The 27,887-nt window shown below is 50.0% G+C and overlaps 9 protein-coding genes across 13 annotated transcripts; 4 read left to right on the forward strand and 5 right to left on the reverse strand.

Annotated features, from left to right (window-relative positions):
• Positions 1–176: 176 nt before the first annotated feature.
• Positions 177–2,135, forward strand: FOXG_05324 (uncharacterized protein; the record flags this gene model as incomplete). The annotated part of the gene is made up of 1 exon (XM_018383535.1): positions 177–2,135. Exon 1 carries the CDS (start codon positions 261–263, stop codon positions 2,133–2,135), a length of 1,875 nt encoding a protein of 624 aa, XP_018240497.1. The 5' UTR covers positions 177–260.
• A 651-nt stretch (positions 2,136–2,786) lies between these two features.
• FOXG_05325 (50S ribosomal protein L22e) lies at positions 2,787–4,041 on the forward strand. The gene is made up of 4 exons (XM_018383536.1): positions 2,787–2,937; positions 3,038–3,073; positions 3,177–3,373; positions 3,451–4,041. Exons 1-4 carry the CDS (start codon positions 2,923–2,925, stop codon positions 3,575–3,577), a joined length of 375 nt encoding a protein of 124 aa, XP_018240498.1. The 5' UTR covers positions 2,787–2,922; the 3' UTR covers positions 3,578–4,041.
• On the reverse strand, positions 3,679–5,159 carry FOXG_05326 (uncharacterized protein). Its single transcript, XM_018383537.1, has 2 exons — positions 4,745–5,159; positions 3,679–4,687 (listed from the first exon to the last, which is right to left on the reverse strand). Exons 1-2 carry the CDS (start codon positions 4,896–4,898, stop codon positions 3,819–3,821), a joined length of 1,023 nt encoding a protein of 340 aa, XP_018240499.1. The 5' UTR covers positions 4,899–5,159; the 3' UTR covers positions 3,679–3,818.
• A 1,000-nt stretch (positions 5,160–6,159) lies between these two features.
• On the reverse strand, positions 6,160–11,319 carry FOXG_05327 (uncharacterized protein; the record flags this gene model as incomplete). Its single annotated transcript, XM_018383538.1, has 3 exons — positions 6,160–6,212; positions 6,266–7,306; positions 7,377–11,319. The coding sequence occupies 3 exons, from the start codon at positions 11,317–11,319 to the stop codon at positions 6,160–6,162; spliced, it is 5,037 nt and encodes a 1,678-aa protein (XP_018240500.1).
• A 3,808-nt stretch (positions 11,320–15,127) lies between these two features.
• FOXG_19037 (uncharacterized protein) lies at positions 15,128–15,922 on the forward strand. Of its 2 annotated transcripts, none has more exons than XM_018399213.1 (2): positions 15,128–15,758; positions 15,805–15,922. In XM_018399213.1, exon 1 carries the CDS (start codon positions 15,250–15,252, stop codon positions 15,622–15,624), a length of 375 nt encoding a protein of 124 aa, XP_018240501.1. In that variant the 5' UTR covers positions 15,128–15,249; the 3' UTR covers positions 15,625–15,758; positions 15,805–15,922. The 2 variants fall into 2 exon arrangements, with proteins under 2 accessions (XP_018240501.1, XP_018240502.1); XM_018399214.1 differs by having other exon boundaries at positions 15,128–15,737; positions 15,805–15,821.
• A 726-nt stretch (positions 15,923–16,648) lies between these two features.
• FOXG_05329 (RNA polymerase II transcription factor B subunit 5) lies at positions 16,649–18,897 on the forward strand. 2 transcript variants are annotated; one of them, XM_018383540.1, is made up of 3 exons: positions 16,649–16,788; positions 16,842–16,990; positions 17,071–18,897. In XM_018383540.1, exons 1-3 carry the CDS (start codon positions 16,770–16,772, stop codon positions 17,116–17,118), a joined length of 216 nt encoding a protein of 71 aa, XP_018240504.1. In that variant the 5' UTR covers positions 16,649–16,769; the 3' UTR covers positions 17,119–18,897. The 2 variants fall into 2 exon arrangements, with proteins under 2 accessions (XP_018240504.1, XP_018240503.1); XM_018383539.1 differs by having other exon boundaries at positions 16,697–16,788; positions 16,842–18,897.
• Positions 17,203–18,124, reverse strand: FOXG_05330 (uncharacterized protein; the record flags this gene model as incomplete). Its single annotated transcript, XM_018383541.1, has 2 exons — positions 17,203–17,696; positions 17,761–18,124. The coding sequence occupies 2 exons, from the start codon at positions 18,122–18,124 to the stop codon at positions 17,203–17,205; spliced, it is 858 nt and encodes a 285-aa protein (XP_018240505.1).
• FOXG_05331 (uncharacterized protein) lies at positions 18,756–20,206 on the reverse strand (the record flags this gene model as incomplete). Its single annotated transcript, XM_018383542.1, has 3 exons — positions 18,756–19,326; positions 19,374–20,034; positions 20,092–20,206. 3 exons carry the CDS (start codon positions 20,204–20,206, stop codon positions 18,756–18,758), a joined length of 1,347 nt encoding a protein of 448 aa, XP_018240506.1.
• A 2,789-nt stretch (positions 20,207–22,995) lies between these two features.
• On the reverse strand, positions 22,996–27,745 carry FOXG_05332 (uncharacterized protein). Of its 3 annotated transcripts, XM_018383543.1 has the most exons (3): positions 26,270–27,745; positions 26,102–26,178; positions 22,996–26,022 (listed from the first exon to the last, which is right to left on the reverse strand). In XM_018383543.1, the coding sequence occupies exons 1-3, from the start codon at positions 26,303–26,305 to the stop codon at positions 23,172–23,174; spliced, it is 2,964 nt and encodes a 987-aa protein (XP_018240507.1). In that variant the 5' UTR covers positions 26,306–27,745; the 3' UTR covers positions 22,996–23,171. The 3 variants fall into 3 exon arrangements, with proteins under 3 accessions (XP_018240507.1, XP_018240509.1, XP_018240508.1); XM_018383545.1 differs by having other exon boundaries at positions 22,996–26,178; XM_018383544.1 differs by having other exon boundaries at positions 26,102–27,745.
• Between the last annotated feature and the right edge of the window lie 142 nt (positions 27,746–27,887).

Genomic DNA, 27,887 nt, shown 5'->3' on the forward strand with positions numbered 1-27,887 from the left:
CGGGTGGGCTTGGTATAGGCATTCTGTGGCTGTATTGGCGACGCACTCGGGGAATTGTTGGGATTGGGTTTGTTTGGCAGATGTTTAAGTGGTTCGACTATACCCCTCACCAGTTGAGTGAGGGGATCGCGATGCCGATTTTAACACTGAGGAACCGTATCATTGGCGGAGTGCTTCGGACGCTCTGCAAAAGAGGCTTTGATTCAAAAACTCTCTGTCAGAGTTTGTCGAAAAGAGCATTCTCTTTCGGTCTATATAAGATGCGCCTGGTCTTGTCGCTGGGTCTGGCCCTTCCACCTGATACGCCCACCAAGTCAGCAACTTTACTTGTCAGATCAATCTTTGCCTTTGAGATGCGTCTCGATCTCATTCTTCTTGTGGGCTTCGCTGGGCCATCAGCAGCAGTTCCCCGCCTGAAGAGCCACATCAGCTTCCGAAGGTCATGGGCATCTGCTTCTACCAGACTGGACAGCGTACTCGCTGAATTGCATACCATCTACCCTGGTAAAGGAACCGTCCCTCCTGGAGCAGTAGCCTCTACAACTGGTACCTTTGTTGTGCTTGGTGCATGCTCCTGTGACAACGAGGCTCCTGCTACCTCGACAGCCTCAGCCGGAGTGGTCACCTCAGGATCAATATCAACACCAGCTGTAGTCACTGCGACTTCTACTCTCACCACTTCTGCTACACCCTCTCCTGGTGAAGTCGAGAGTGGCAGCGCCTCTGTTTCAGCGGCTTCTTCGGCTGTAAACCCACGCGCAACGACGACAACCACAACCATTACGACAACCAGGCCAGCTTCAACCGCTGCAGCCGACCCTGCCTTCACCACTAAAGGCTCTCACCACCACCAGGCCGATACTTCTGATGGTGGAGCACACAGGTCTGACCATGATTTGGACTCTCTCGATCGTGAGCTTAGCACTACTAAAAAGTCCAAGCTACTCCGTCGCCACAAAGACGGGAAACATAAAGATTTGCTTCTAATAGACAAAGAAAGGGAAGTGCGGTACCTCAAGAGACAAAGTGAGAGGTTGTGGAAAGCGGCACATAGTTGGGGAAAAGTGTTGCAGCAAAACATCACAGATGTCCGAAGGGCAACGAACAAGTTGAGGGGAGGGCAAAAACAAACAGGACGCTACCAGGCACAGAAGGACCTTGAGGAGAAGAAGCTTGTTTTACAACGTGTCAAGTCGGTGAGCGATCGAGCTCATCGTTACGCACGCATACAAGAAAAATGGTTGCGTGACGCCGAGAAGGAGCTTGAGAAGGCCCGGTGGGAAAAGGCGGCGAGAGAGGTACAGGGCCTGAGCCATGAGGAAATTCTTCGCAAAGAGGATTTTGGGAAGCATGCTTCAAGCCACAACCCCAGGAAGCGCTCAGAACCCAAAGATGCCAGAGAGCATAACAAGCAGAAGCAGGAGAAGGAGGACAAAACCGCCAAACACAAAGACGAAAAGAATCACGATAAGGAAGAGAAGAAGACCGATGTTGCCAAAGAAGACGCCACTGAGAAATCCGACCATGAGAAGTACGAAGACGTTCTCTATAGAAAGATTGGACAACAGATCGAGGAGAAACTCGGAGATAAGAGCAAAGGTCACCACTCTCCTATTGAGAAAGGAGAAAAGCCCGTTTACGTGATCACTCAGCAGTACAAGGTCTACAAGTGCGACGACAAGAAGGGCTGCAAGGAGGACTTTGGATCAGAAGAGGAAGTTCAGGAAGTTGAAGGAAAGCAACAAGCCAAGGGCGAAGACGAGGACGCGGAGAAGAAGGAGGGCAAAGAGAACAAAGTGGAAAAGGAAGAGGAGAAGGATCTTTATGATGAAGAAGGCGACCCTCCCTTGCTTGCTGATGGTGACGAGGCCGGGCAGCTGCAGCGTCTTCAACAGCTCTACATGCAATGGCGTGGCATGCTCGTCGAGCCTATTCGCAAGGACCTCGACCCGATCCTCAAGAACGATCAGTTCCCGGAGGATACTGAGATGGCAGCGCAGCATCAGGAAGGGAACGAAAAGGAGCAGCGCAAGCGATTGAGCCATATCTACATGAGCTATCGCTCTATGCTTATTGAAAAGTTCACGAAGCTGCTCGATCCTATTCTTCACGACAAAAACCAAAAGACCGACTGAACAGGGAGTCAGTGATGGCGGGGAGAATAGGTGGTATTTTTTTCTTTCTTTTTTTCTTTCTTTTTTTTTTCTCATGTAACTGCCATGGATTTGGATCTGTTTGTTTAAAAGAGGACGTGATGGTGGTTGACAAGAGTTGGATAGTCCTCGGATAGTCTAACTATAGGTTACACAGCCAATCACAGGCTTGTATACCCACCTAGTCATGACCTAGGAACCTAGTAGGTAGTCTAGTACACAATATCGACCCTGTCTCAGCTTTTGACTGATTTAAACCTATCACGCAGAGAAGACGTATGAAACATTTCTGTGGGTGCTTCTTCTATCTCTCAAGTTCTCCGGTTAAGAAGTATAAACGTGAACTATAAGTGTAGATAGTTGGATCATAGACTGCACATGATGATGAGGACTTTGGTATTATGCGGTCGGCAAGTTAAGATACAAACTTTGAGTCTGACAGGTTGATTCAAATCAGACCGAGTGCAAAGCTTTGTTCATTGCCTCAATTCTACCTAATAATGAAGCCACCAACTCTACCTTTGGTAGTTGATCTTGTGAAACTTAATGGCATAATCGATGACGGTCACATGACCTTTCCTGGCGAGTCCCACCCGCACCAAAAATAATCCGTGCAGAGCCCTAATTTTCTGCACACAGAATTACCTTTTGGAGCCGAGGCCTCAAGTTTTACCTTGGTTCTTTCTCCCCTTCAAGCGCAGGATTAGACTTCTTTGCGACAAAAACACCACAGTCCCTTTTCAGACAAAAAAAATCCATTCCATTCGCAATGGCTCCTCAGGCAGTACGTACATGACATCGCTATGCTGTTAGGCCCTCTCCCGTATCGCAGCGAGGAGAGGAGCCGTATAAGAATGCAGTAGGCTAAGGTCATTTTTCAACAGAAGAAGTCGGGCAAGGCCCAGAAGCAGACCAAGAAGGTACGCGATACCCAGAACGAGATCGACTCGATGACGACGACTGCGACGACGATTTCACCCGGCGAAATCCACGAGGAACACAATCGCTAACTGATCCTACCAGTACATCATCGATGCTTCTCAGCCTGCCAGCGACAAGATCTTCGACGTCTCCGCTTTCGAGAAGTTCCTTCAGGACCGTATCAAGGTCGAGGGCCGCACCAACAACCTTGGCGACAACGTTGTTGTCAAGCAGTCCGGTGAGGGCAAGATCGAGATCACCGCCCACAACGAGCTCTCTGGTCGCTACCTCAAGTACCTGTACGTGTCTTCCACCGTCTTCGCCTCGCCTGATGAAGCACGGGGATACACATCAACAAGATGCTAACTGTGAGCAGGACCAAGAAGTTCCTCAAGAAGCAGCAGCTCCGTGACTGGCTCCGCGTCGTCTCTACCTCCCGAGGTGTCTACGAGCTCAAGTTCTTCAACGTCGTCAACGACGAGGCTGACGAGGACGACGAGTAAACGAATCAATTTGCATTGCATCGGCGCAGGAATGGATTGGTGAATTGGGACAGGGGATAACAAAAAGTTTCAAGGACTCGGCCAATAGACCCAGCCATTTTATGTGGCACTCTTTGTGGTGTTCATATTCTCTCTTCCCAATACCCGAGTGATGTAAATGCCGAATTTGTGAATTAACTTGAATGATGCTGTCGGGTATGTATGTTTCATGCTATCGTATCATTCTCTTGTTCGTGCCTCCTCATGGCAACGATCTCATGACACCCTCAAAAGCAACCAACGCCATGGCATTCGCCGGAAACGCCCTCAGAAAACATGGGACAAACCCTCGCCAGTATCCCTTCCAACCTCCCTCCCTATACACAGCAACTGCTGCGTCCTTCCAACGAGGAAATCTCCTCACTCCATCGTTTAGCCCGCCTCCCAGCGGATCTGTCATGATACGCTGTTTGACTACATCACTCGGATAACTAGTCAACCAAAACACCTGCGCACTCAGGCCGCCCGCCCAGAAATTCACTGCCGGTGCGCTGAGGTTTGTCTTCTCGCGTAGTTGTCGAGATAAGATATCGTAGCTGCCCCACCAGCAGAAGAAGAATCCCCTGAAGAGAAGCGTCGCTGAGAGACCATGATATACACCCTTGATACCATGGTATCGGTAGATCTTACGCAGACAGTCGATCGGCCCGGCGTATAATCTGTCGGCTTTTTGCGCCGCGTACTGGATCTGTAATCGTGCTTTGACGTGCTCGACTGGTGCAGCGATGAAGCTCACCGTTGAGCCTGCCAATATTCCCGCGATACCATGGCCGAAGCTAGGTAGCGCTGTGTGACCCTTTGGAGCTGTGCCTGGTGAAGATGCCGTAACATCGGTTCCTGGTGGTTCAACGTTGAAGACATGTTCTGAGAGAAGACGACGATAGACGGTGAGCGAGCCCAACATGACCGAGTCCATGAACATCCATCCGACCAAAGGCGGTGTTGCGCCTTTGTAGAGCCCGCGAAAGCCCTCATTGCGAATAGTCTGTGTGACGCATTGCAAAGGGCCACTGAAGCGACTTGGGTCTGTCGTTTGTAGACGGACTTTGATAGTGTCAAATGGATGACCAACTATAAAAAAGTCTGTCAATATTTGCATCTCAAGCCGTCATGATAAGGGACACATACCTGAGAGCTTGGCGATGCCGCTGAAGACACCCGCTACGAAGCCTTTGTAATCATGTGCACCGCTTCCACCACTGACGTTACTTGTCTTCTTTTCCTGTGTCTTGATGGGTTCTGTCTCACTCAACATGTTCTTCCCTTGCACGTCTGCAGCCATTGTGTATGTAATTTGACTCCTGCGAGTCTATTCGGCATGAATCTTTTCAAAGGAGTGAGCAGCAACTTTTGGGAGAGCTGATGCTCAAGCTCAGTGATGTAATCACGAAGCTTCTGTTCAGATCAAAGGAAATGTTAGAGAAAGATGAGATAATAAAGTCTCGTAGATATGAAAACTTTCAGATTGAAGAGATCTCAAAAAGTCCCCGATTCAGAAGTTGAATGCTGACGCATACAACTTTTTGAAGATCGTTATTCGCCGGACCTGGTACGCCTGGGGGAGCTTCCGCACTGATACTTCTCTACCGAAGTCGGAGCGATGAACATCGCTACCTTAGAAGTGGAGGGTTTAGTTTTAAGGGACCTACCTAACTTAGTTGGCAGTCTCCGGACTTTGAGGCCTTCCCCCGGATACTCTGGGGCCGTATCCATACGCTAAAACCCCGACCCCAAGCACTATCTGACTTGTAGTGAAGGCATAGTCTATAGCTATCATTCTCCAATGTTGACTGGAGAAGCCATTATTTCACTTGCAAAGGAAACTAATACGTCGTGGTGGTATCCCTCTGGATTCATCGCAATTGAATTCCTTGCGTTCCCAATTACAACCAATATCGGTGGTATGGTATCTATCTCACACTCGCAAAGCTAAACAACTAAGAACCCCAACTATCTAACTTGAAATATGTTCACGCACATCATGGTCATCCACTTGTGCTTGAGCTTGTGTTTTTGCTATCCTGTCATAGCATCCATCCTCTTTCCGCTCATAATATCCAATCCGAGTGTAAATCATTGCTCGCAAATCAAAACCATTGACGTATCGCTCTGCAGTAAGAAAGCCATGTCATGTCGTCGTCAAGAATTCAAGCAAAAGCCCCTGTATGCAAATATGTCCCTTTCCTGCATCCTTTTCTCCCCTTTGTTTTTTTTGGTATTTGTCAACACCTTTCCATCCCCTATTTTTTTTTTTTTTCATTTCCTTGGTTGTTCGGCTGTTTGTTTATTAAGCCCTTCATCTTGCCGCTGTTTCAGCTTGCCACCCCTTCAGTCTAAAGCTGCCTTTTTTTTTTCGCTAATAGCAAAGTCATCCACTTGAAGGCCGTTTCATGTCCTTAAAAAGTTCATACAACTGACCACCAGCCCGAACCTCCAGAAGGAGAGTGAAGTCTGGTGTCAAGAAAAGCAAAGCACTGTATCATTCTTTGATAAGATATCGATCAGCATCCCGGTAGTGGACGGCTGCCACGGTTATCCCCTTTCTAAAAGGTCTCCGTGTCATCCGTGTTATGAGATGCAACACTGCCGAAGGTATCTGCTTTGAAGGTTAGAGACATGGATATCAGATACGGATCAGATGTAACTTACCTCGCTTGCGTCGACGAGCTTCATCCTCAGGGCTCTTGGGGGTCATGGCTCGTGGCCCACTAGGTCGACGAGTAGGAACACCCAAAGCAGCATTGAGGTTACGGTTCTCAGGCTTGGGACTGCTTGTGAGGTGGCTGACATGAGTACCACTCATAGTAGCATATCCGCTTTCATCACTGGGGTGAGGGGCGGGGCTACCCTTGGCCAGCTTGGAGATGCGGCTACCCCTGGGGGGGGACAGGGCCGAGGGGCTACCAGTGGGCTCGATGGGCTCCTTGGGAGGTCGAGGGGGGCCAGTTGGAGATGTGGTCCAGTAGGCAGGGTCCTGAGGAGCACCTGTCGATGATGCCTGGCTGTATCGGTTGGTGTTTTGAGCCATCTGGTTCAAGCTCGAAACCGAACCACCCCAATCTGCCGACCTAGGTGTCATGGGGACGTTGTATTCTTGAGCAGAGAACTCCAGAGCATTGCGGAAGCGCTCTGTCTGGCCCTGTCTGGGCTGGGGGTGTTGAAGGTTCAGTGAGTTTCGGTGAACCTGATACTTGGGTGCATTGCCTGGAGTATGGTTGATTTCGCGGCGGAGAGGCGCTGGCATGGTATCACCGGCATTGGGCGCCGACGCGAGCTCTTGCTGAGAGAATCCGGTATGTAGCTGGTCCTCTGCGTACGGGGCATGACTGTAATCCCCATCGTTGTACTCGCCTAGGCTAGAGCCTGACCGCGAGGGAGGGTAGTCATCATACTTGGCTTCCTTCTTGCCTTTGCCAGCGCTGGAGGCTGTCGTTCCGGACCACCTGGAAATTTTGGGGAACCAGCCCGAAAGGCCGGACTTGTGCTTTTTTTGCTTCTCTGTTGTGCGAGGAGTGTTCTCATTGCTCATTGGTTGAGTAACACCAGACGGCTGAGGGGGTGTATCAAGAGGAACAGAACTTCCGCGCTGGAAGCCTGATCGTTCTGGTGTCAGCATATTGGGGTTGCTGCGCTCACCAGTCGGGGCTGGGGTGGGCGTGCTCGTATTCATCCTCGTGCTCAGCAACAGTGCTGATGCGGTTATCAGAAAACTTGCGTTCATTGGCAAGCCGGGATCGGGAGTGGGAGAGTGAGAAGTGACCAGACTGGCTGGGGGTGATTGTAGAGTTGCCTTCAGGCTCATAGCCTCGATCTTGCTCGAAGTGACCCTCAGGCTGCAGGTTGTCGAATGAGGGGCCACGGCCACCACTGGTGGAAACAGGGGGGACGGTGCTCTGTCCCTTGAGCTCGTCAACCTCGCCGAGAATCTGCATCAGGATTTCTTCAATACGCTTGAAGTCACTGGTACCCTTGTTGCTGAGGCCTTGGAAAGCTCGCTTGAATAGGTTCTTCTTGGCAGCGGCCTCGTTGAAAGTGTCAATCTGGGAGATACTCTGAACCGATCGGGCCCCAGGGTAGGGGCGAGGGCCATTAATTGCCTTCTGAAGCTTCTCGGTGTTCTCAACACCTGCGAAAATGACATCGTCGCTAGTGTCCTGGACGAGGTTTCTAAGCTCATTCAGAGAAGTTCGCATCTCAAGGGCAGAGTTCATCAGCAGTGCAACAATTTCCGTATCGCGGGCACTGCGCTGAGCATCTCGAACCATGAGGTGCTGCATCAGAGCAACAATGTCCTTGTTCTCGATGCGGTCAATTCCTTGACCAGTGGCTGCATCGTAGAACGGTGACGCCATGCCTTGAGACATGCCACTAAGGTGACGAGCGTCTTTGGGGGCGTAGAAGGGGTCCTGGCCAGCATCATTCGGAGATCCGGGCAGAGACAGCTGAAGAGCCTTACCCTTGGGCTGGAGATCGGGAGTTCGGTTATTGCCATTGGACATATAGCCTTCGTCATACTTGGGGCCAAAACCAGGACTTCCGGTGTGGTAAGGGGCTCCAAAACCCCGGGCTCCCAAAAGGTTGTCATTCAGGGCAGGGTTGGCGACAGGACTGGTGTCCTCGTATGGGTTGGTGACAAGAGTGTCTCGCTTGCGGTCGTCAGAGGTCCGCTGCCACTCATCTTGGTCCTGGCTGGGTTCACGGCTGTGAGCATTGGCAGCAGCCATTCCAGCGGCAGCGCCCAATGCAGCAGCACCGGCAACCTGAGCGGCACCAGGTCCTTGGCTGCTGGCAGCACTCTCAGCGCGTTGCTCGGCAACATTTCGGGGAGTGGGTGTTGCTCGGCCCTCAGAAGTATCATCGTGGTGCTCGCCATCAAGACGCTCTTGGACAACTGAGGGGTTGGTGTGAACGTCGTCGTCAATGTAGCCAAATTCAGGCATGGGGTTGTTAAAGTCGGGGAGGCCACTTGCAGTCATCTTGGGTGAGTCATCATAAGAAAGGCGGTCGATGCTGTGAGCAGGAGTGTTACGAGGCTCATGGCCTTCCAAAGTACGCTCCTTGAAGGACTTGTTACGGAAGACGCCAGCGCCTTGGTATTCCTCTGGCTCCTCGGTGGCTGCCTGCTTCTTACCCTGCGCCGCCTTGAGAGCAGCAACGGCGCCAGTCGCAATAGCGACTTCTGACGCCGTGGGTGACCTTGTCCGGGGCACCTTTCGGCCATGCTCATCCAGGTCATACTCAGTGAACTCTTGTGATTTGTTATGAGATCTGGCACTGGGTGTGGCATGCCTCTCAGGTTCCAACTCGCTACCGTCCATGTAGTTCTTGTCGGGGCTCGCACCACGGCTACTATAAGTCCTTGACTGGTCATCGTAAGAGAGAGTCGAGTCGCGAGGACCAGGGTAGTCGCTGTAGGAGCCGCTCAACATGGACTGATCGAGCATCGAGCCTTCAACGAGTGAAGCAACTGCTGATTCGGGTCCCATCGGAGGGTGAACTAGGTTGGGGTTGGCACCAACGCCACGGACAGCTTGTCCAGACGCGACCTTGTCCAGCTCGCTGTCATCTGTGTAGGTGGTGTTCCGGTAACCTACACCGGAACTTTGAGGTGACATCTGGTCCATTTCTCGTTCTTGGAGGGAGTTCAGAGAAGGTGTAGACTGGCTATTGCGGCGATCCCCAGATCGCTCGTAGTAAGCATCACTTGTAGAATGTATACTCCTTGAGTTGCGAGGGTGATACTCGCTGCCACCCTCAGTGTAGCCAGAAACACTGGGAATAGGGCTGAGACCTCGAGCACCAGCCTGGTAGGGAACATACTTTAATGGAGGAGGGACATCCTGGGTAGCGAAATACGAGTTATCATATCCACCCTCAGGATAATCGTTGTCAGAAATGTCATCCTCTTCATATTGACCCTGCCGTTCGAGAGGATGCTTCTGACCATACTCGTCTGGTTCATACTCTTCCACGTAGTCCTTCTGACCGCGCGGTAAAGCAGTCAAATCACCATGAGATACGTTGGCGTGCTGAGTGGATAATGTTGTCTCGAGATTTGAGGGAGTTGCTGAAGGTGTAGGTGTCGAGGTTCCAGAGACATATCCACCCGGAATGTTCTTAACAGGTGTGATCTCCTCGCTAGCCGAATGAGGTCTGTCGGTATCTGCAGATCGGATAGAAGTCCTGGTCATTTCCGAGGGGTTGATTTCACTCATGAGAGGCATGGGTGGCTGAGGAACCACGGGATCGTTGTCGAACTGATCCGCATGATGGTCACGGCTCAGGCCACGGCTATGAGCAGACTCGGCTCTCCGACGCCGTCTTTCTCTCGGCTTTCGGTCGCCTTGTGTGCTGTCTGAGAGAAGTGATGAGCCAATGCCAGCTGCTGCTGCACCGGCTGCAGCAGCCTTGAGCATGTCACCACCACTTCGCTTGGGGGTAACATTCTCATTCTCGTATTGATAGTCATCCTCAATAGAATCATGGCTCACATCAGAGTTAGCTTCGAGGACATGACGAGCCTCTCTATTGCGTCTATCCTTTGGCTCATTCCGTTGACCTGACGACCGCCGGCGGTCGGGGGTTAACTCATCCTTAGATACTGATGTGGCAGACGAAGTAAAGGAATCGCGTCGGCTCTCCCTCTTGCTGGTCTCTCGCTTAAGAGCATTTAGTTCGGGCAGAATCAAGCGGCGAATGGCGTCTTCGACTGTTTCGAGGAGCTTGGGGTTGTTGATCGATGATTTAGAGACATCTGAGCGTGAGGAATGTGTTGCGTGAGTGCGATGGCTGGGAGCCAAATGAGAAGCTGAGACATTCGAGTCAAGTCCCGACACATTGGATTCCTGTTGACCTCTGCTAGAGCGACGGCGATGGGCTTTAATAGGCTCCTCCGTCCTCTCAGAAACGCTGCTGGTCCTGCTCTTTGGCCGACGCTTTCTCTCCGCTGTCGACTTTTCCCTCGACGACTTTGTTTCTGACACCTTTGACCTGTCTCTGTTTCGACTCTTCCGGTTCTTCAACTCATCTACTGCAGCACCTGCAAGTGCACCGGCGCCAGCTGCTGCAACCATCTCTCGGGTTGCTGATGGACTGTCGCCCTTGGCGTCGCCGTCGAGAAAGCTGTCGGATGGGATGGCGGATATGTCTGAAGCGTTGACGTTGTAGGTCTCCGAAGGGATCAATGGGCTGGCAGGTCGTCGTCGTCGTCCAGTATGACTACGATCAATCTCAATGTCAATTGGATTTCTCGAGACGTTGGACTCTTCGGTAGCAGAAGCGTAAGAGCTCATGCTGTTGCCGTCGTCCCCGTCGAAGTATTCAGAATCTCCCAATGGTATCCGTCGAGTCACAGAGGTGTTGCGAGCGCCTTTTGTTTCTGTAACTTGAAGATGGTGATCGGAACGGCCTCTCTTGGATGGTGTGAGGCGGACACGGACACTAGGGCGTCGCTCGCCTGTTGAACCGACAGTTGACTTGCCGCCTTCGAAGTACTCGATGAGCAATGAGGTCTGAGATTTGCTAGCCTTGTGTCCACGGGTAGCAATGGTGACGGGTGTTCCGTCTTCAGGAATGGAGTAGGAGGACTTCTCGTCACCGGGATTCACCCCATCCACCGTTGTTGTGAGATCGGTGGGGGTGGTATTAGTCTCGGTTTCGGTAGGGGCGGGAAGTGGAAGAGATTTTCTGGAAGATACACCCATCGTAAATCTGGTGAGGCTCTTAAGTGGAGGTGTTTCGGGGCCCTTTCTTCCCAGGACTGCGATCCGGAGCGGATGCAGAGAAACACCGGTGGGAGAGGAGGGGTTGGTTGATTAATGGTTTGATATCAAGACATGCGGAATCAAGGCGCAACAAAGATTGTCTAGCAGGACATGTCAGTAAACCCGAGTGCCCAACGGGGGAGAAATAACGGTGTAGGCCAATTATATGGAGTAACGAATCGCCACCAGCGTTGAAAGCGACTCGCTCGACTCATGAAGCGGAGAAGGGCAAAGCAACGGTCAAGGGAAAAGGAAGGATGAGAGACTTACAAACAAACGACCCGATTAAAAGAAAGGAAATAACTTTGAACGTCTACCAACTACCCAGAGACGGGACAGTCGATAGTGATACCTACTTACTAGAGTCGACAACCGACACGACTCGACTCGACTCGAATTTGACCTGGCCTTAGAAGCCTCAAGGTTCCGTGGGGAATTCGAGAAGGAGAAAGATTTGGGGGAAGGGTTAAGGATGCGACGTGCGGCGTGGTCGATTGTAAAGGATGGTGTGAAGGCTCATGGGATGTGGATCCCGTAAGGTAAGGTCAGGCAGCTCGGCGGGGGGACGCCTGGGGCCTCGGGGGGGCTAAGAAAAAAGAATGGGCCAGCAAAGTTGCCCGCAGCAACCAGACCTAGCAATTAACAAGGAACAGAGAACTGAAAACCGCCATATGTCAGTGTCAGACGGAGCGGAAGAGAGCCGAAACAGAAAATCAAGAAGGGGTACAAGGTGTGATCTAGACTGATTAGGGGAAAAAAATGAGCAGGGCATTCAATTTAGGTGCAGTTGTGTCAAGGGGAATCGAGGAGGTTGGGTGAAAGATCTGGAGGTTGGGGAAAACGGATTGAGTTGATGCAGAACGGGCAGGCTTTTTTTCTCTTTTTGTCTCTTTCGTTGCGATGTTGATGGGATATGGAGTAGTTGGTAAACTCACTGCACGCGCTGAAGTTTAAAGCTTCAATGAGCGAGGTTTAAAATTATCGATGATGTATGACTTCGTTGTGTATTGAAGAAGATCTTGATGCGAAAAGTTAGGTAGGTACATACTTAATAGAGTCAGCATAAGTGGAACCAAGAAGCTTATGAGGTTTTAGGTATTGGATTGTCGATTGTGAGTATGGATCTCTCCAACCAAAGATCCAAGGCAATCTCTTCTGTGTATTGCTCTAAACAACACCAAATTTACTTCGTTTGACAACATATATCGGATTGCCTTGTCCTCGGGATCTGGTCGTCACACTCTATCCACCTAGCTCAGCGGCTGGGCCCTTGAGATTTTCATTTTCAGGCTAGTGCCTTGGGGTGATGAGTTGTCTCTGGCACCTCTGCCGAGGCGGGCTGTCCAATAGCGCCGGCCCGCCGGGATGCCACCTAGCTCAACACGCTATGCCCGTGGTTCCTCTGCCAATGGACGATCTTCCAAGGACACGAGAGGAACGAGATATGCACCAAAACGTGCAGGAAACATGCAGAGCAGACATGTACAGTAGCGAGGCCCGACGAGTTCATCGTAACGCTCCATGTGTGTGATACGTGATTTGCTGTGTGTGATGTGATGACCATCCTCATCCCATCCACTCCTCTTTAGTATCGAATAAGCATCCTCCGTCTCTATCAAAACAGGATATTCCAACTAGCGGTCTCCAAGTTGTTGCGTTGCCAGTTGCCACGCAGAACCAGCCTCCTTGCCTCTCTAATACATGCTCCAGTACGGAGTATCAAACCACGACAGACAAACGTTGGGCTTCCACCTCTGCTACGACAAAACCCCTGTCGTAAAACGATTCTTCTTCTGTTTTCCCTTCGAATCAGGTTCCGGCAATCGTCGCACTCCCAAACAATCCTCCTCCCCAGCCTCTCTTTTCACTTGATCACCCTCGTCAATCACTCAAACCCCTGTCCGCCTATTAATCTTCAGACTTCAGCCGTCCCTCGTTCAGCGCCACGGCCCCAGCTTCGGGCCAGGATGGGAAAGGTGCGGCTGGGCGGCTGTGCCCCCAGAGACGGAAAAGAATCATTCGAGTGAGCCTCATTTATTTGACTAAAATAAGTTGGACCATGAGAGCGAAGCCTGTGATGAGGCTGCATTTGTTGGCCGTCAGCGCTTCTCATACGTTCACAAGTTGCCCAAGTCGCTTCGTGAAGAGTTCAAGATACGCGATATTAGCTGATCAATCTTATCAAAAAGATCACCAGAGTCCCAGTCAGACCTCCACTCGGATCCATGGCACTCATTTCGCTCTTATGAGTGGATTGTAGGGCTGAACCACTCACTATAAGGATCGGACTTGTCTTCAAATTATTATAAAACACTCCCATTCCTAAGGAATAGCCTATTTACAGTGCCTTATTCTCTAAATAACGACAGAGACATACTATTCTCCATAGGTTTCAGATAAATCACCGGTTCCAAACATAGTGTTTTAGAAGCTTCTTGGTCGAATCTAACGTCCAGACCAAATTTGGACCTCAACACCACCACCTAATAGATTTGGCATGTTCCTGAAAATCATCTTTGCCACGGCTCAACCTTACTCGCAGCTGGCTTTCCAACTTCTCGGGACATAACCCGACTCAGAATATTCCCTTTGCCGCTCATGTTCAGCCCATTAGCATCTCCAGCCTCCTCTATCATCACACTAAGAAACCATGGCTCCATTTGCTTAATTGGCGCCCCTTATATCCCCTCCAACCACCTCTTTATCTCCCATTATGGCATTGGCGTATCCTGATCTGTCTGTCATATTTCACCGCAAACATATATTTGTCAAGATGAGGCGAACTAGGCTTTACCAAGCATCACGTGAATCGTAAGATCGCGCAAACTCTCCGTGGATCCCCCAAGCAAAGACCCTTTCACTCATGCGAGACACATCAAAAAGGCATGGGATACCCCTGAAGTTTGGATCCAGGACAACTTTCAGTTTTTCCATATCGTTTGACTTGCAACAAATGTTCTCAGCTACGAGGCTGTTTCGGGCTTTTCCGCCAAAGTTCATAGAGTCTTCAAAGGCTTTCAAGAAGCACTACTCGTAAATTTAGCAGCGAGCCAAAGCAAACCGTCAACAAAAAGCCCAGAAAAAACAGTAGCCCTTTCATGGTTCACAGTGCAATTAGTATTGGTCCAGAGCACTTGCAGTCTTAGATTATTGTAGTCCCCGACTACCTACTGTAGCTATTGCTGCGATCTCATGTGTTGAGGTTAGTTGCTCATCACGACATGCTGCTTCCAGCACGGCAAGACCACAAGGAGAGAGTTCTTTGTCCTATCGGCGCTATTAACTCTTGTGGAAGCTGATCACGGCATCACTTGTGACACCGTCCTCGGTGCATGCAGCCAACCGAGTCTTCTGAGGCCACTCGTGTCTCACGCAGACGACTCGTATAGCACTCTGCTTCCGGTGGCTTGCAAGAGGATGACTTTGTCATATAATCTGCAACCATGGATTCTTAGTCCTTCTACTCGGTTTCTTTGAATTCATTTGGTTGTCAGTTCGTATATCAGTATTCAGGTAAGCTCAAGGTCTGAATTATTGTAGAGGCTAAGACGATCAAGCTTGTCTGTGTAGAGAGAGGGAGGGAGTGTCAGTTCATTGCTCAGTTCAACTTTTTCACTTTCACTTGAGTCTCCCGGACATCTTTCTTCTGTACTACAATTGATGCTTAAAATGGTCTCGCTAATCGGTCATGCTTGATCGGAACGGATATCGGCAAACTCAACTCGACTTTGTCTCATGAGACGAAAACAAAGAATTGTTCATTGCTATGTCAATATCAATCGACACGTAACCTCACTCTGAATCATTCATTTCCTCAAATACAGCACCCTCCCGGCTCATCCTTCTCTAACTCCAGGCAAAAAGGTAGGTATGAAACGGTCCAGGAACGAATACATAAAAAAAAACCATCATCCAATAGCCAAAATTCAACAATCAACTTCTTCGACCATCCGTCACTACAGCCGGCGCAGGCTCAGCGGGATACTCGGGCGGCCTGTTCCCAGCTTCGAGATCCCGCAGTTCCAGAGGATCCTGCGTCTCCTTTTTACCATCGTATGGCGGCGGTGCCTGTCCCAATTCATTGAGTCCTTCTTCAGACCTGGTACCATTCCATGGCGATCGGCGATTTCCCGTTCTTCTTCCACCGCGAAGGCCGGTATATACTGGAGCTCCAGTATTCTGGCCGGGCCATTGGTTCCCACGACGGCGGCGACGTCGTCTCACTTGGATGATGGTGGCGGTTAGACCGAGAACTAAGATGACGAAGAGAGGAATGAGAACCCAGGCAAAGGGTTGTGCACCAAATGAGAAGCCGGTATTGTTGTCGTTATTGTCGTTTGTTGCCATCACAATAGCAGGTATGTCGTTAGAGTGTATAAGTAAGGTACTCAATCAAATGATATTGATATGTGCTGACCCGACTAGATCATCGGATGTCTCAGACAAGATCTGTATGTGGTCGATTCTCAAATGGATTTGTATGTAAAGGACTTCTTTATTCTTGTTATTTAGTTTGTGAGACGTCAAGAATCAAGGATCATCAAAATGATAGATTGTCAAGGTGTGAGGTCAGAGACTTTGATAGAGTGGCGTCATCTCGTAACTCCAACTCCCGACTCCAAACCTGGGGGAGGAGGGCAGCTCTTTGTACTTGTGCGCCCTCGGTTCTACCTTAACCTTTTGCATTCGTATGCCTCCATTACAGAGCCGCGTAGCCGATCATCCCCCACTGTCAAGGTGACTTCATCATAGTGGCTTAGTAGCTTAGATCTGGATGTAAGGACCGTTGAATGTCGCCGTCCGCCGGTGGAGCCGGGATAAATTGGCCGCCCGTCACCTGTTTTGTCCATGATATCTATGATGGGCACAGCCCAGTCGGATCTAACAGATTGAAGAATGCCGACAGGTAAACGAGAGAACTTGATATGAAAATCGAGCCCTTAGACTACAGCTTCTCAACTCTGCCTTGGACTAGTGGCGTATTGAGGACGGGCAATGCCACTTACAACGACTAAGTAATACGCTGCAACAGTCATGTACACAACACGCCCAGCTTAGTACAAAGGCGATGAGGTAACATTTGGTGCTCGGGTCCAACTTGACACATTATTTAGTTCGGCTTCCTAATTGAACAGCTCTGCAAAACCAGGCACAGTATAGTGGCTTTGCCGTTGCGCAGCCAAAGCATGAATAAACATTATTTGGAATGGCCTCTGATGATTCCATGCAGGCTCTAGATAATGGCAAGTGGTCCGTGCGTCATACAAGGCTCCCATTAAACTCCACCGTTTTTCTGGGGGAAGCGTCAACCATAACCTGAACTTAAACCTCATTATAATCCTTGGAGCATTTTCTGGACATATTGTTGCGCTTCCGCGAACTGGCCCAAGATGCCTCGTGCAATCAGAGGTTCGTTTCAAACTATTTTCTGGTCACTGCGTATCCGAGCTTACCTATGCTAGGCGTTCTTATCGAGTGCGATCCTTCGATCAAGTCCATCATCGTCAGCATCGACAGTGCTAACCATGACTACATCATTGAGGATCTCGATGATGAACGCGTGGTTGTGAAAGAGACCATGGTCTCAACGCTCAAGCATAAGCTCGAAGAAGTACGTTCGATTGCTAGCATCATCTTCACCCAAGCTACTTGCGACTGGAAATGGGCTTTGTTTGATTGACACATTCCCAGCGACTCAAAGAAAACCTTCCTCCTGAAGAAGAATCCGGCTCCGAGTAAGCTTCAAGCATATGCAATCACTGAACTATATACACAATTTCATACCCGAACGACGTGCGTCTATGGTCCTCTCAAACTCCTAAACTACAACTTCTCAAACCTCGGCTTCGTCTTCTTCAATCCACTCATCAACGCCAACGAAAAGTCCTTGCCTTGCACAGCCGCTGCATTCCATACTTGCGTATACCTCAAGCTCTCAGCAACAGTATGATCCCTGCCGTGGTTGAGCAGCTCCTTCGTTCCCTGTACAGCAACAGGGCTCTTGTCAGCAAGTGTGGTTGCCAGAGCCACAGCAGCCTGCACAGCCGCCTGTTTGCCCTCGTGAACCTGGCTCACAAATCCTACTGACAATGCTTCCTGTGCTGAGAAGTCTCGGGCCGTGAGACAAACGTCCTTAACCCATGATGTTGAGCCAACGAGCTTGGGCAGACGTGCCAGGGTTCCGATATCAGCGGCCATGCCAATGTCAACTTCCTTGACAGCGAAGCGTGTGTTGGAGGCGCAGATGCGGATGTCAGCGCAGCAGGCGATATCAATAGCAAGGCCAATAGAAACACCATGAAGCACGCAAATGACAGCTGTAAATTTAATCCCACATATAAGTAATTCATCTTAGCAAATCGTTGGACGAGTGACACTTACGTTTCTCGCACTTCTCCATAGCACCAATCGAGTCCTGAAACTCCTCAATGTGGTTTCTCACTACCTTTGCCTTTTTGGCGATATCCGCCTGAGAACCAAAGAGGATTCCATCACTAGACGCAGACTGCACGTCCAAGCCTGCGGTAAAGGCTCGATCGCCAGCGCCGCTGACTACAACTGCACGGACGTCTTCATCACCGCTGAGCTGCTTGAAGACACGTCCAAACTCAAGCCATAGTTCTTGAGTAAAGGCGTTGAGCTTCTGGGGTCGGTTTATCTCGACATGAGCGACGAAAGGGTTTGGTGAGCTGACAATTATGTTTTTGTAAGATGTGTAAGCGGGGAGAGGTGTGGTAGAAGACATTGTGTGGGCTTTTAACTCTATTGCGATTACGTTGAAAAGAGAAGAATATGAATGGTATTGTAAGAAGAGTACTTATAAGGGATGAAAGAATCTCGGGCTAAACTGTCCCATGGGGTAGCTTGATCTTGGCTGCGACAAAGCCCATGTAAGAGGTGGGCTACTGATGGAGATGCCGAGGTTCCCACCAATTCTAGCCAGGCTCTACGGCTAACTCCAACTCACGTGCGATATGATTAACCGTTGCATAGGTACCTACAAATAACCTTATAGGATACGAGTATACCGTGTACACCATCGAGGCAGAGGATATTCGTATCGTGTTTAATGAAAGTCTATTGAATGTGCTTCCGCATCAAATCCTTTTAACTGAAACGACGAAGGCGATAACCGCCCAGATAGCATTATAATCATTTCCGGGTCGTCTGCCCTGCCTGGGCTAGACGCCAATGCTCCTGTTGAAAAAATACGAACCCGACGTGTCCAGCGCAGCGCGCCTAACTAATCAAGCGCTCTCCCCCTACATCTTGTGCCTATCATGAAAACCAAGAGGGGGGCCTAAATCATAACTCTGACCAGAAGGCAATCCCCACACTAACAAGGAAAACAAATAAAGAGACGGCACGCCTGCCATCTACAGCAAAAGGGTTCCGACGAGGGTGAAGAGAGTGGCGGCAGCGGAGACGTACAGTGCACCGAAGCCAAGGCTAGCAGCGCCGCTGTCATCATCATCATCACCAGAGGCAGAGGCCGAACCTGTGGATGTGGAAGAGCCCATAGCAACGCTGGCAGTGGCGGTTCCGCTATCAGTGTCGAAGTGGGATCCCTTGCCGTTGATGCCGGGGCCCTTGCCGGCACCGTCCTTCATGTACTTCTCGGCCTCGGAGGGCATCTCAGGGAGGTAGCTGGGGTCGACCTGCCAGACGGACTCGGAGGTAGGGCAAGCAACGCCGTGGGAAGCCTTGGCAGCACCGCCAGTGCCAGTGGGCATGGGATACTTGGAGAGAGCAGACTTGAAGAGATCAAACTCCTTTTCGGTCGTGACCTTGCCGTTCTTGATTGTGACGATACCGTAGTCGTTGTCCTCGAGGGAGTACTCATACATAAGGCCACCGGAGTAGACGGAGGACATCTGGCTGTCCATCATGGGCTCAATCTCCTCGAACTTACGAGGGCGGTTCTCAATGCAACCATACTCGGACAGGCTAGTGCAAGGTTAGCAGAGGCCAACATGAGTGATGAATTGACTTACAAAATGGGGATACCGTAGTTGGTAAAGTTCTTGACCTTGACGTCCCAGCCAGAGGTCTTGAAGTCACTGTTGCACCAAGAGTAATCGTTGAAAGCGAAGAAGTCAGATCGAACCTCCTCAGAACCACAATTCATGTAGTGAGCGGTTTGCATGCGGTTGGAGGCAACATCGGCAGCAGAGTAGCCGACAGGAACCTGGCGGAGCTTGCGGGCCTTGATGTAGTTTCGCATATCACGAGTGATGGCCTTGACGTAGGGAGCGGACTTGTCGGTATCCTTCTCGTCATTCATGACCTCATTTCCGGAGAAGAAAGCGAGTGTGTTGTCGTACTTGGCGAACATCTCGACAGTGGCGAAAACGCTCTGGATGTAGGCGGCATTGTAAGAAGGACCGGGCTTGGCACGGTTGATGGAGTACTTGGGGTTGTTAACATCGAGAACGAGGTAGATGCCAGCGGCGTCGAGCGCACTCATGCACTCGTCGTGATCGGCCTTGTTGTCGACAGCGTAGACGCGAATAACGTTGACGCCGAGCTCCTTGAAGTACTTGATATCACGCTTGCAAACATCGGGATCGGCGAGAGGATCCTCGTTAGCAGAGGCACCACCGGGCTGGTAGTCGATACCTCGGAGGTAGAATCGGTCCTTGCCAGTCCAGAAAGCTAATTGATTGTCAACACTGCCTGCACATCCAACTCTTGAGGCAATTGACTACTAACCATTGCCAGAAACCGAGACAGCGGGGAGGGAAGCGCGCTTGCTGGGAGGCTCCTTGAGGGTAGGGGTAGCCGAAGCGACAGCCGCCAAGGCGGAGAGGAAAGCAACGGTCTTCATTTTAAGTTGGTTGGTCGAACGGTATGGCGAGAGATTAATACAGTTCAAAGAATTGTCGTTAAGAGACGATATCGAGGGTGGGAATTGATCGAAATGAGCGGATCGGGTGAGGAAGCAGAATTACAGTCCAAGTAGAAGAAAACCAACAACGAGGGAGTTGGGAGGTGGGAACGAAAGAAGATAGAAGATCACGACCGGAGAGAAAACGACAGAAAGGCGTTAACCGGTTGAAAGGTAAGTTGAAGGTATTAATAAATCAATGGAGGGAGGAAGAAGAGGAGAGGAAAAGAGAGCGTGATACGGAGGTTGGAATGGGCTTTTAAAATAGTAGGCACTGGAGGTGGGAAGACGGGATGGAGGCCCTGGGGTGTGGTAATACAGGTACAAAGTTACAAAGTTACAAGTCGGGACCAACTCAATCGACAATCACAGAATGACACAACAGGATAGGATAGAACGTGGATAGTGGTGGTATCAAGGGATATTGGATTGGATGGCAAGTAATTGATCCCTGAACTGGGCTGGTAGCTTGGAGCACTCGGCATTATCTTGGTACCTACCAATCTAGGGAGAGACGGGGTGTCTGGATAAGTGAGTGAGTGTTTTACGGTACCAATTGAGGCATTGGACGAACGACGCAGACTCTTCCGCTTCCATTTGGCTCCCGCCCTCGTACCAAGTTAAGAATGGAAACTGAAGTGGTCAGTCCAAGCGTCTAACGCCGGCCGCTGTGGGCATTTCTTCCTTAGAAGGCTTGGGCGGGCTTCCGTCGAATCCAAGGGGAAGCCATGGATTGGGGATTAAGCGTGGGGCACGTCTGGTCCAGTAATTTCAGTTTCCACAAATTCATGCTGGCACACCTAATCTTGAGGGCCAAGAGAGCATGACGATGGGTTGACGATCAAGTCAGGCAGCTCGTTATTGTGAAGCAGTATAATGCTCTTGTATGTAATTCAGTGCTGTGAAGCTATCTTGTCGGATCAAACGAGTGTGGTTGAATTGCCATCTACCGGCATTTACACTATCGCATTGTGTCTTTGTTGTGCTTACACTTGGACGGCGGAAGTCAGGCACACGAATCAATGGGCTGTACTAACCCAGCCTATCACTGAAGGATTAGACTCAGCCGGTGGTGTGAAGTCTGCTGATGTGTCGTCCCTTGGCACTGGCTGAAGAACAAGCTGTTGTAACATCCATAAACAAGGCGGTTATCAGTTGGTCATGAGTATGTGTACTTGTCACTATAAGAGGATCGACACAAACAAACATTTAACCATCTTGCCCTCTAGTTTCAAACTCTGTTCTCGTTATCCGTATTTTTGCTAGTGTTGCCCATGGTGCTGCATCACTCGTATACATCTCACGTGTGTCAACAAACATCTCAACGCCTATGGATGACAAGAAACTCCCAAGAGTGCGCAGCCACAAACCAAGAGTCCAGCAACTCAACCTCTCCGTTTCTATGACAAGTCCAAGGCCTGTAGTGCATTGGCATCACTTGCTGTCCTCTCTTTTTCGTTTCTTGGCCTGGATTTCGCTCAATGCTGAAATTCAATTGACCCACCAAAGTCGTCGTAATGCATTTTAAGCTATCGGCACACGCCCCCCTCGCTCATGCATGACACTCCCTTTCGGCTGGAGCAAGCGCCTCCTGATCAGCGATTGGCGCGCCGCTGAAACTCGTCTCGTAACCCCCTGAGGCTCCTTTTTAAACGGCTCCAGCTGGTGGCACAGTCCCTCTCTCGCCTTATTCATCATGATGCTTGGTGAAGGCTGGTCTGGGATTGGCATTCAATGTCTGAGTACCTCGAGTGAATCGTAGAGTTCTTTTTATTTTTATGCTTCTGTCGCAGGTTTGATTATTAAGATCCAGAATCAAAACTTTCATCTCATAACCAAGGTAAGCTTAAAAGAAACTACCTACCTGGGTATCTGTCACTAATAACACAAATAAGAATTCTTCCTTCCATTCTCACCTGCAGATTCAATGATCGGCAGGGGTCATTCTGCCACTCCCGTCCCGCTAAACTCCAGTGGAGCCCGGGCTCTCATGTCTATGGGCCATACCGTATTCCATTGAAGAACAAGAATAGAAATTCGACTTCTCGTATGACTAGCTTACTGAAATACCACTGGTTGTCAAGCACTCACTATTATTTAAACATTGTTTCTGTATATTATATCAAGGCACAGGCAGACACCGTATATCTTGAGTCTTGACCTTCCCTTATCCTGGCTGGTACCAGTCAGTCTGAGCTCTGACTGTTAAGACTGGATCCATATGACGATGAGTAGCACTTGACATGGATTTTGCTTGGTTTTATTTCCTAGACCCGTCAAATCAACCGAGACCATGGCCAAATTTCAATCGTCACGTCGATCACCCTGCACTGCCTCGTCCCAAGCTCATCTCCAATCCCTCATCCCTCACAACCACTCGCCTCAGCATTCTCACCGCAACGCCAATATCACATCTCGCCTGCTGCATAATTAAACTCAAGATCTGGGCGCTCAGCCAAGAATGACCCTCGTGTGAAACACTGTGGTTCTTCACAATACCAGAGGCCCTCTTTTCATCTGGTAACCTCGCCTGGGGTGCGTCACATCCCCTGCCGGTACATGCACCAAATGACGGGTCACCACTCTATCTCAGAGCCAAGAAAATGCTTGGCTTTGTTAAGCTGCAATAGGAGGTTTCAAGTGACACTTTGCGTAGGGGAGCCAAGGAAATGTGAGACCTCTACCCTAAGTGACGAAAATATTAGGCAAGTTTAGTGTATCTTATTAGTAGGTGTTTCAACCAGTTAATTTTGACACCTTATCTTAATGTCAGAGGTTTTATTAGCGACCTATCATCTTAACCAACATTCTTGGCTACACAACTCCATAAGAACTCTACACATACAATTCATTTAACTATGGGTATCAAAAACTGAATCCAATGTTTGTGTCTATTTGGCTTTCATCAATCATCAGTAACCTTAAAGAGGTCCTCAACCCCTTGCCAGCTTCCCTTTGCGCGCTCCTCCCAGTAACTATCCTTTCCTGTCTTGAGCTTCCATACTTCCTCTCCCTCTGGAGCGTTCTCGACCTTGACGAACCATCGAGGCTTGTATGTCTCACCTCGCTCTTCGAGTTCTCGGCGTCGACCGCGCTGAGCTTCCTCCAGCTTTTGTTTCAGATCCTCAGCATCATCGATTGCGCCTTGTTCGTATGCGCGCTGATCAGGTCGCAAGCGACAATCCGTAGGAGGCAGTTTGCCCTTCTCGATCTCTGTAACCTCGTTCAAGCTGGCAGCAAAAGTTGTAAGACCAAATGTCTGGGCAGCATTTTCCACCAGTGGTCCAACACGCCAAATCTCCTGGCCGCCACCTTTGCCTGTTGTCTTCAAGCTGTTGGTCCATGTGCCTACCAAGCCGCTTCCTGTGTTTACTCCTTCGGGGTTGAAGATTTCAACACTGACATCCTCAATACGTCCACCCCACATGCCCTTGCTCTTGAACTCAACAGCAGCCTTGTGACCAGTACTGTCATTGACGACATGCATAGTGCCCACAGGCTCCACGTACTTTTCGCCCATAACCACGTTACGCAAGAACATAGTAGCAATATTCCATGAATATCGCTCCTCGGAGCCATTTGATAGACGTAGCACAATTCGAACACGGCCATCTGTCGTGATTTCAGCGCTCTTGCCCCAAAACTTCTGGCCGGGGGCTGGTGACTGGGAGAACGACCAGTTGGCTGAGTCTGCTTGCATAGCTAGGAGAAGAGGTCGATGCTGGACCTTCTCGACTAAGAGTCTGAAACCTCCAGGCACCTCCTTTTCGCTTCGAACCAGTTCAAAGGTTTCGCCCAGTAGAGGTGTGAAAGGCTTCCGGATAGCACGCTCTTTGGCTCGACCACTGCTGAACTGGGAGACTGCAAATGCTGCGACGAACAAGAGTCTGTCTGTTGGAGAAGATTGCTTTGCAGCTTGGTTTAGTAACTGTGCGTATTCCAGTTGTTCGGCCACCTTTTGGCACATAGATGACGGTTCGTTCGAGGTAACGGGCATACTGATGGTACTAAAATCTTTGCCAACATTTTTCCTAAAGAACGCAATCAAACTCGGTGCAGGTGCAGCTGCAGGTGGTATGGTTGATCTCCTGGTAACGGCTTGCTCAATAGGCAAAGGTGTAAGGCTCTTTGGTTTCGTGGGGAAAAGATGAGATGCATCGTCCAGGTTTGCTGTGTCATTCTCTCCTATAGACGACACAGAAGAATTGTCTCGGAATGAATCTTCCTCCTCGTCTTCTGCCTCTTCTGATCGTGAAGCTTCGTCTTCGCTGCCATCAATTTTAAGAACGGCTGAGTTGGCATCCTCGGCATCAAAGAACTCGTCTGCTGTCGAGACAGTGTCTATACTCTTCCTTGACACGCCACCTGCAGACAAGGGCACTGGCATGCGACGGCGCTTACTGTTGTTGATAAGCGTGGTGAACTCGGACACAACTGAGTCAAGGTCTGTCAGAAGTGATTGACAATGATCCTGCAGCGAGTTCTCCTCTCTAACGAGCCCCTTGGATTGTCTCCTCGAGTGGTTTGGCATATTGGCAGAGATAGTCGTAGTGACACCACCTGGTGCTGGTACTGCCAGAGCTGTTGGCGCTCCCAGTGTGGCAGGGGATATCGCAGGAGTGTTTGACTTTCTTCTCCAGAAGGAGCGCCTCTGTTCGGGAGGGGGTGTGAAATACGTATCGTTCTCGTCGATAGCACTAGTCGCAGCTCCAGGTGAAAGATATTGAGGACTGGTTACTGGTGGTGGTTTTGCCTGGGCTGTGACCTCACGGGTCAGGCGTCGAAGAGCATCGCGTGTACCAACCACGCGGCTAACCAGGGATTCGACCTGCTCCCATTCCCTGTCTTCTTGTGGAGAGGATTGATGAATAGGCTGAAGTTGGCGTGTATTGATTTTCAAGTGATCATTCTTGGGAAGATCCAGGGTCTCCAAACCCCTTGCAACGCGGCTCGCCTTTTCGAGCGCATGTGCCCAGTCCTGGAATTCCTTATCATTCGGGGCTCTCAAATGCCAGACTTCAGCGCCTGAATCGATGCTGATCTCTCTTCGTCGCTCATCTGCAGCGATGGCGGCTAAGCTTAGGGGAATAGCGCCTCGGAGCGCAGAAGACTTAGGATTATAGTAGTACGACAGAGTGCATGTCGAGTAGTCAAGCGAGAAGAATCTGCGAGCGTAGCCTTGTCCCTTCTTGCGACGCCTCTTGTGGAGAACACCAACATGGTAATTGCCTGAGCCAACCTCGCTACGACCAGAAATGGAGTTCGCGTTTGCTACGGCGTTGTGACTGTGAAGACTGTCTAATGAAGCAGAGGCAACCCCGTCGAGTTTAGGGCTACTGTGCCGCCCGAGACTCGTTTGGCTGGCTCCAGCTTTCGGTGCTTGAAGATTAGGCAAATGTGATGAAGTCTGAGGAGGTGCCCCCGTAGGATATGTCATTACCACGAAAGTCGCCGTCTTGGATGTCTGTTTCGAGAACGTGTTATCGAACACGAGGCCGTACATTCCGCTCTGGTCATGATTGACCTCGTACGTGCCGATGGACACCTTATCCGCTTCGCATTTACCAATCCATTTGATGGGTATAAATCCTTTACTTTTTAGCAGCTCTTGTGCGTTTGTATCTTTCTTCGAGAAGCGGGCAGACTTTCCGTCCGAGGTACCGCCCGACTCTTCAGTTCCATTATTCAGGTCTTCGGCCGTGGAAGATGCAAAAGTGGTGGCACCGCTGCCGGGATGTTTGACAATGCCAAAATTGCTGCAGTCATATTAGTACACAGCTTCATTCATGGGCCTGGGAAGGTTCGCGCTAAGCGGCACAAGATGGAGGTGCGTACATGGACTTCTTGTGAGGTTGTACGCTCCACGATAGTGTATTCCCTTCATCGACTTTGACCCAGCGAACAATATACGACTAGTTACGTGTTAGCCAGAAGTTCATGTCGGTTCTTCATATGGTGCCTGGCGCGCGGCATCTGTAATACAGGGGAGAGCTAGTAACATGCCTTGCTATGAACTTCAAGCTGCTCAATGCCCGCCATTTTGTATGATATTCTAGCGGCAACCAAGTTTTCGCGTTCGTCGAGGTTTCAAATATCGGGAAGCTCGGTAGACGAATTCGTGGTGGAGTTGAGGACCTTTAGCAATTGACCATGCCGGCTCGATCGATATTCAGCTTAGGTTTTTCGGAAGACCGGAAACTGCGGATTGGGGGATGGCTCTTGTTGTTGAACAAGACAGGTTTCGACAGTTGAAGAGAGAAGTTGTGTGTGCAGGGGGTGAAAGTGGCTGACAAGTCCTCCTTACGTCTGACTCTTCCTGGCATGCGTAGAAGCCAAGAGTTTTGCCTCGAATCCTGGAGGAGTAGAGGAGTATCCGTCCGCCGTATACGTGCGCTATACGTGGACAACTCGAGCACGTACGCACGAGGCAGCTACCCAACGACTAAGCTAGTGTTTGTGTAGTCGAGTCGTGGGCTCTGTATTGGGCCGAGCAGGGGCCTTGGTGGAGGGGTAGTATACGGAGAGCGAGGTTTCGCCTTACTGCTGACGTTGGAAACGGGGATTTTGCAGTTTGTACAGCCACCACAGCCACCAGGAGCCACAAGTCCAGTCCTTTTCTGGAAAGTCTTTGGTGACAGGGACGAAACTGTTGCGAGGATGCTGTTCGTTTCAAGTGGACAATTCGAGGGTTGAAGTGGTTGGGAGGACAGGGCGGGCGGAGGTTGGGGATAAAAGCACTGGCATAAGGGTGATGAAGGTGGCTGGAGGGCGGCAGAAGTTACACGATTTTAATGCGAGTGGATGATTGATGATCAAATATCACTGAAGGTGTCAGGAATGTGGAAGCTTGCAGAGGTGGATTTTGATTAAATACGAAAACCAACAAAGAGGACTTGCGATTACTATGTTAAGGTTCCTTGCCTCGGTAGGTTTGGTATGCGAGCGCAGCAAAGTGCTAGTATTACATGGCATGATATGACGTTGCATTCCACTTTATTCCGAGGCCTAGGGGTTCCATCATTTTGAATTCTGGGACTGAGCTGTAACTTGTGATGTTGCTAATATAATTACTGCTGTATCGTGATACACGTGCCACCGCTTGATTTATAGCTTCAACGTCTATGGGAACCCGATATCTTGCATACTGCATTCTCCGCCGATGTTCCATTGTCCAATGTCTTGGGTGGAAGATCATGTCGACTAGGATGATCCTCATAAATAGCTTCTCGGCCCTGAAGACTGTTCATTACCCCACGGGCAATCCTCATTCCGGGCCTTGCCGGTCAATCCGAGCTACAGTGAATTGACAGATGCTATTTCTGGCACGTTTATGGAGTAGTCTTTGTATGTCTGCCCGTTGATAGAAGGTAATGCTACCCGGAAGCCGAGCACGTAACTGAGGTGGCCAAGCACAAACTTCAGGACACCTAACGGACGAAACTGTATTCGACAATGTTTTATTGCAAAGGAATTAAAAGGCCTAACGGTTGGTGATCTTGTGTTAATAGCTTTGGGGAGTTTGTAAGGCATTTTATGGACCATGACATGAGACCTGTCGGCAGACCTTGTTTTTGTAAAAGGCTTCTGTCACAGGAATAATTCAGCCTTGATACGTCAATCC

This window comes from Fusarium oxysporum, chromosome 7 (genome assembly GCF_000149955.1).
Source record: "Fusarium oxysporum f. sp. lycopersici 4287 chromosome 7, whole genome shotgun sequence".
Classification (NCBI taxonomy): Eukaryota; Fungi; Ascomycota; class Sordariomycetes; order Hypocreales; family Nectriaceae; genus Fusarium; species Fusarium oxysporum.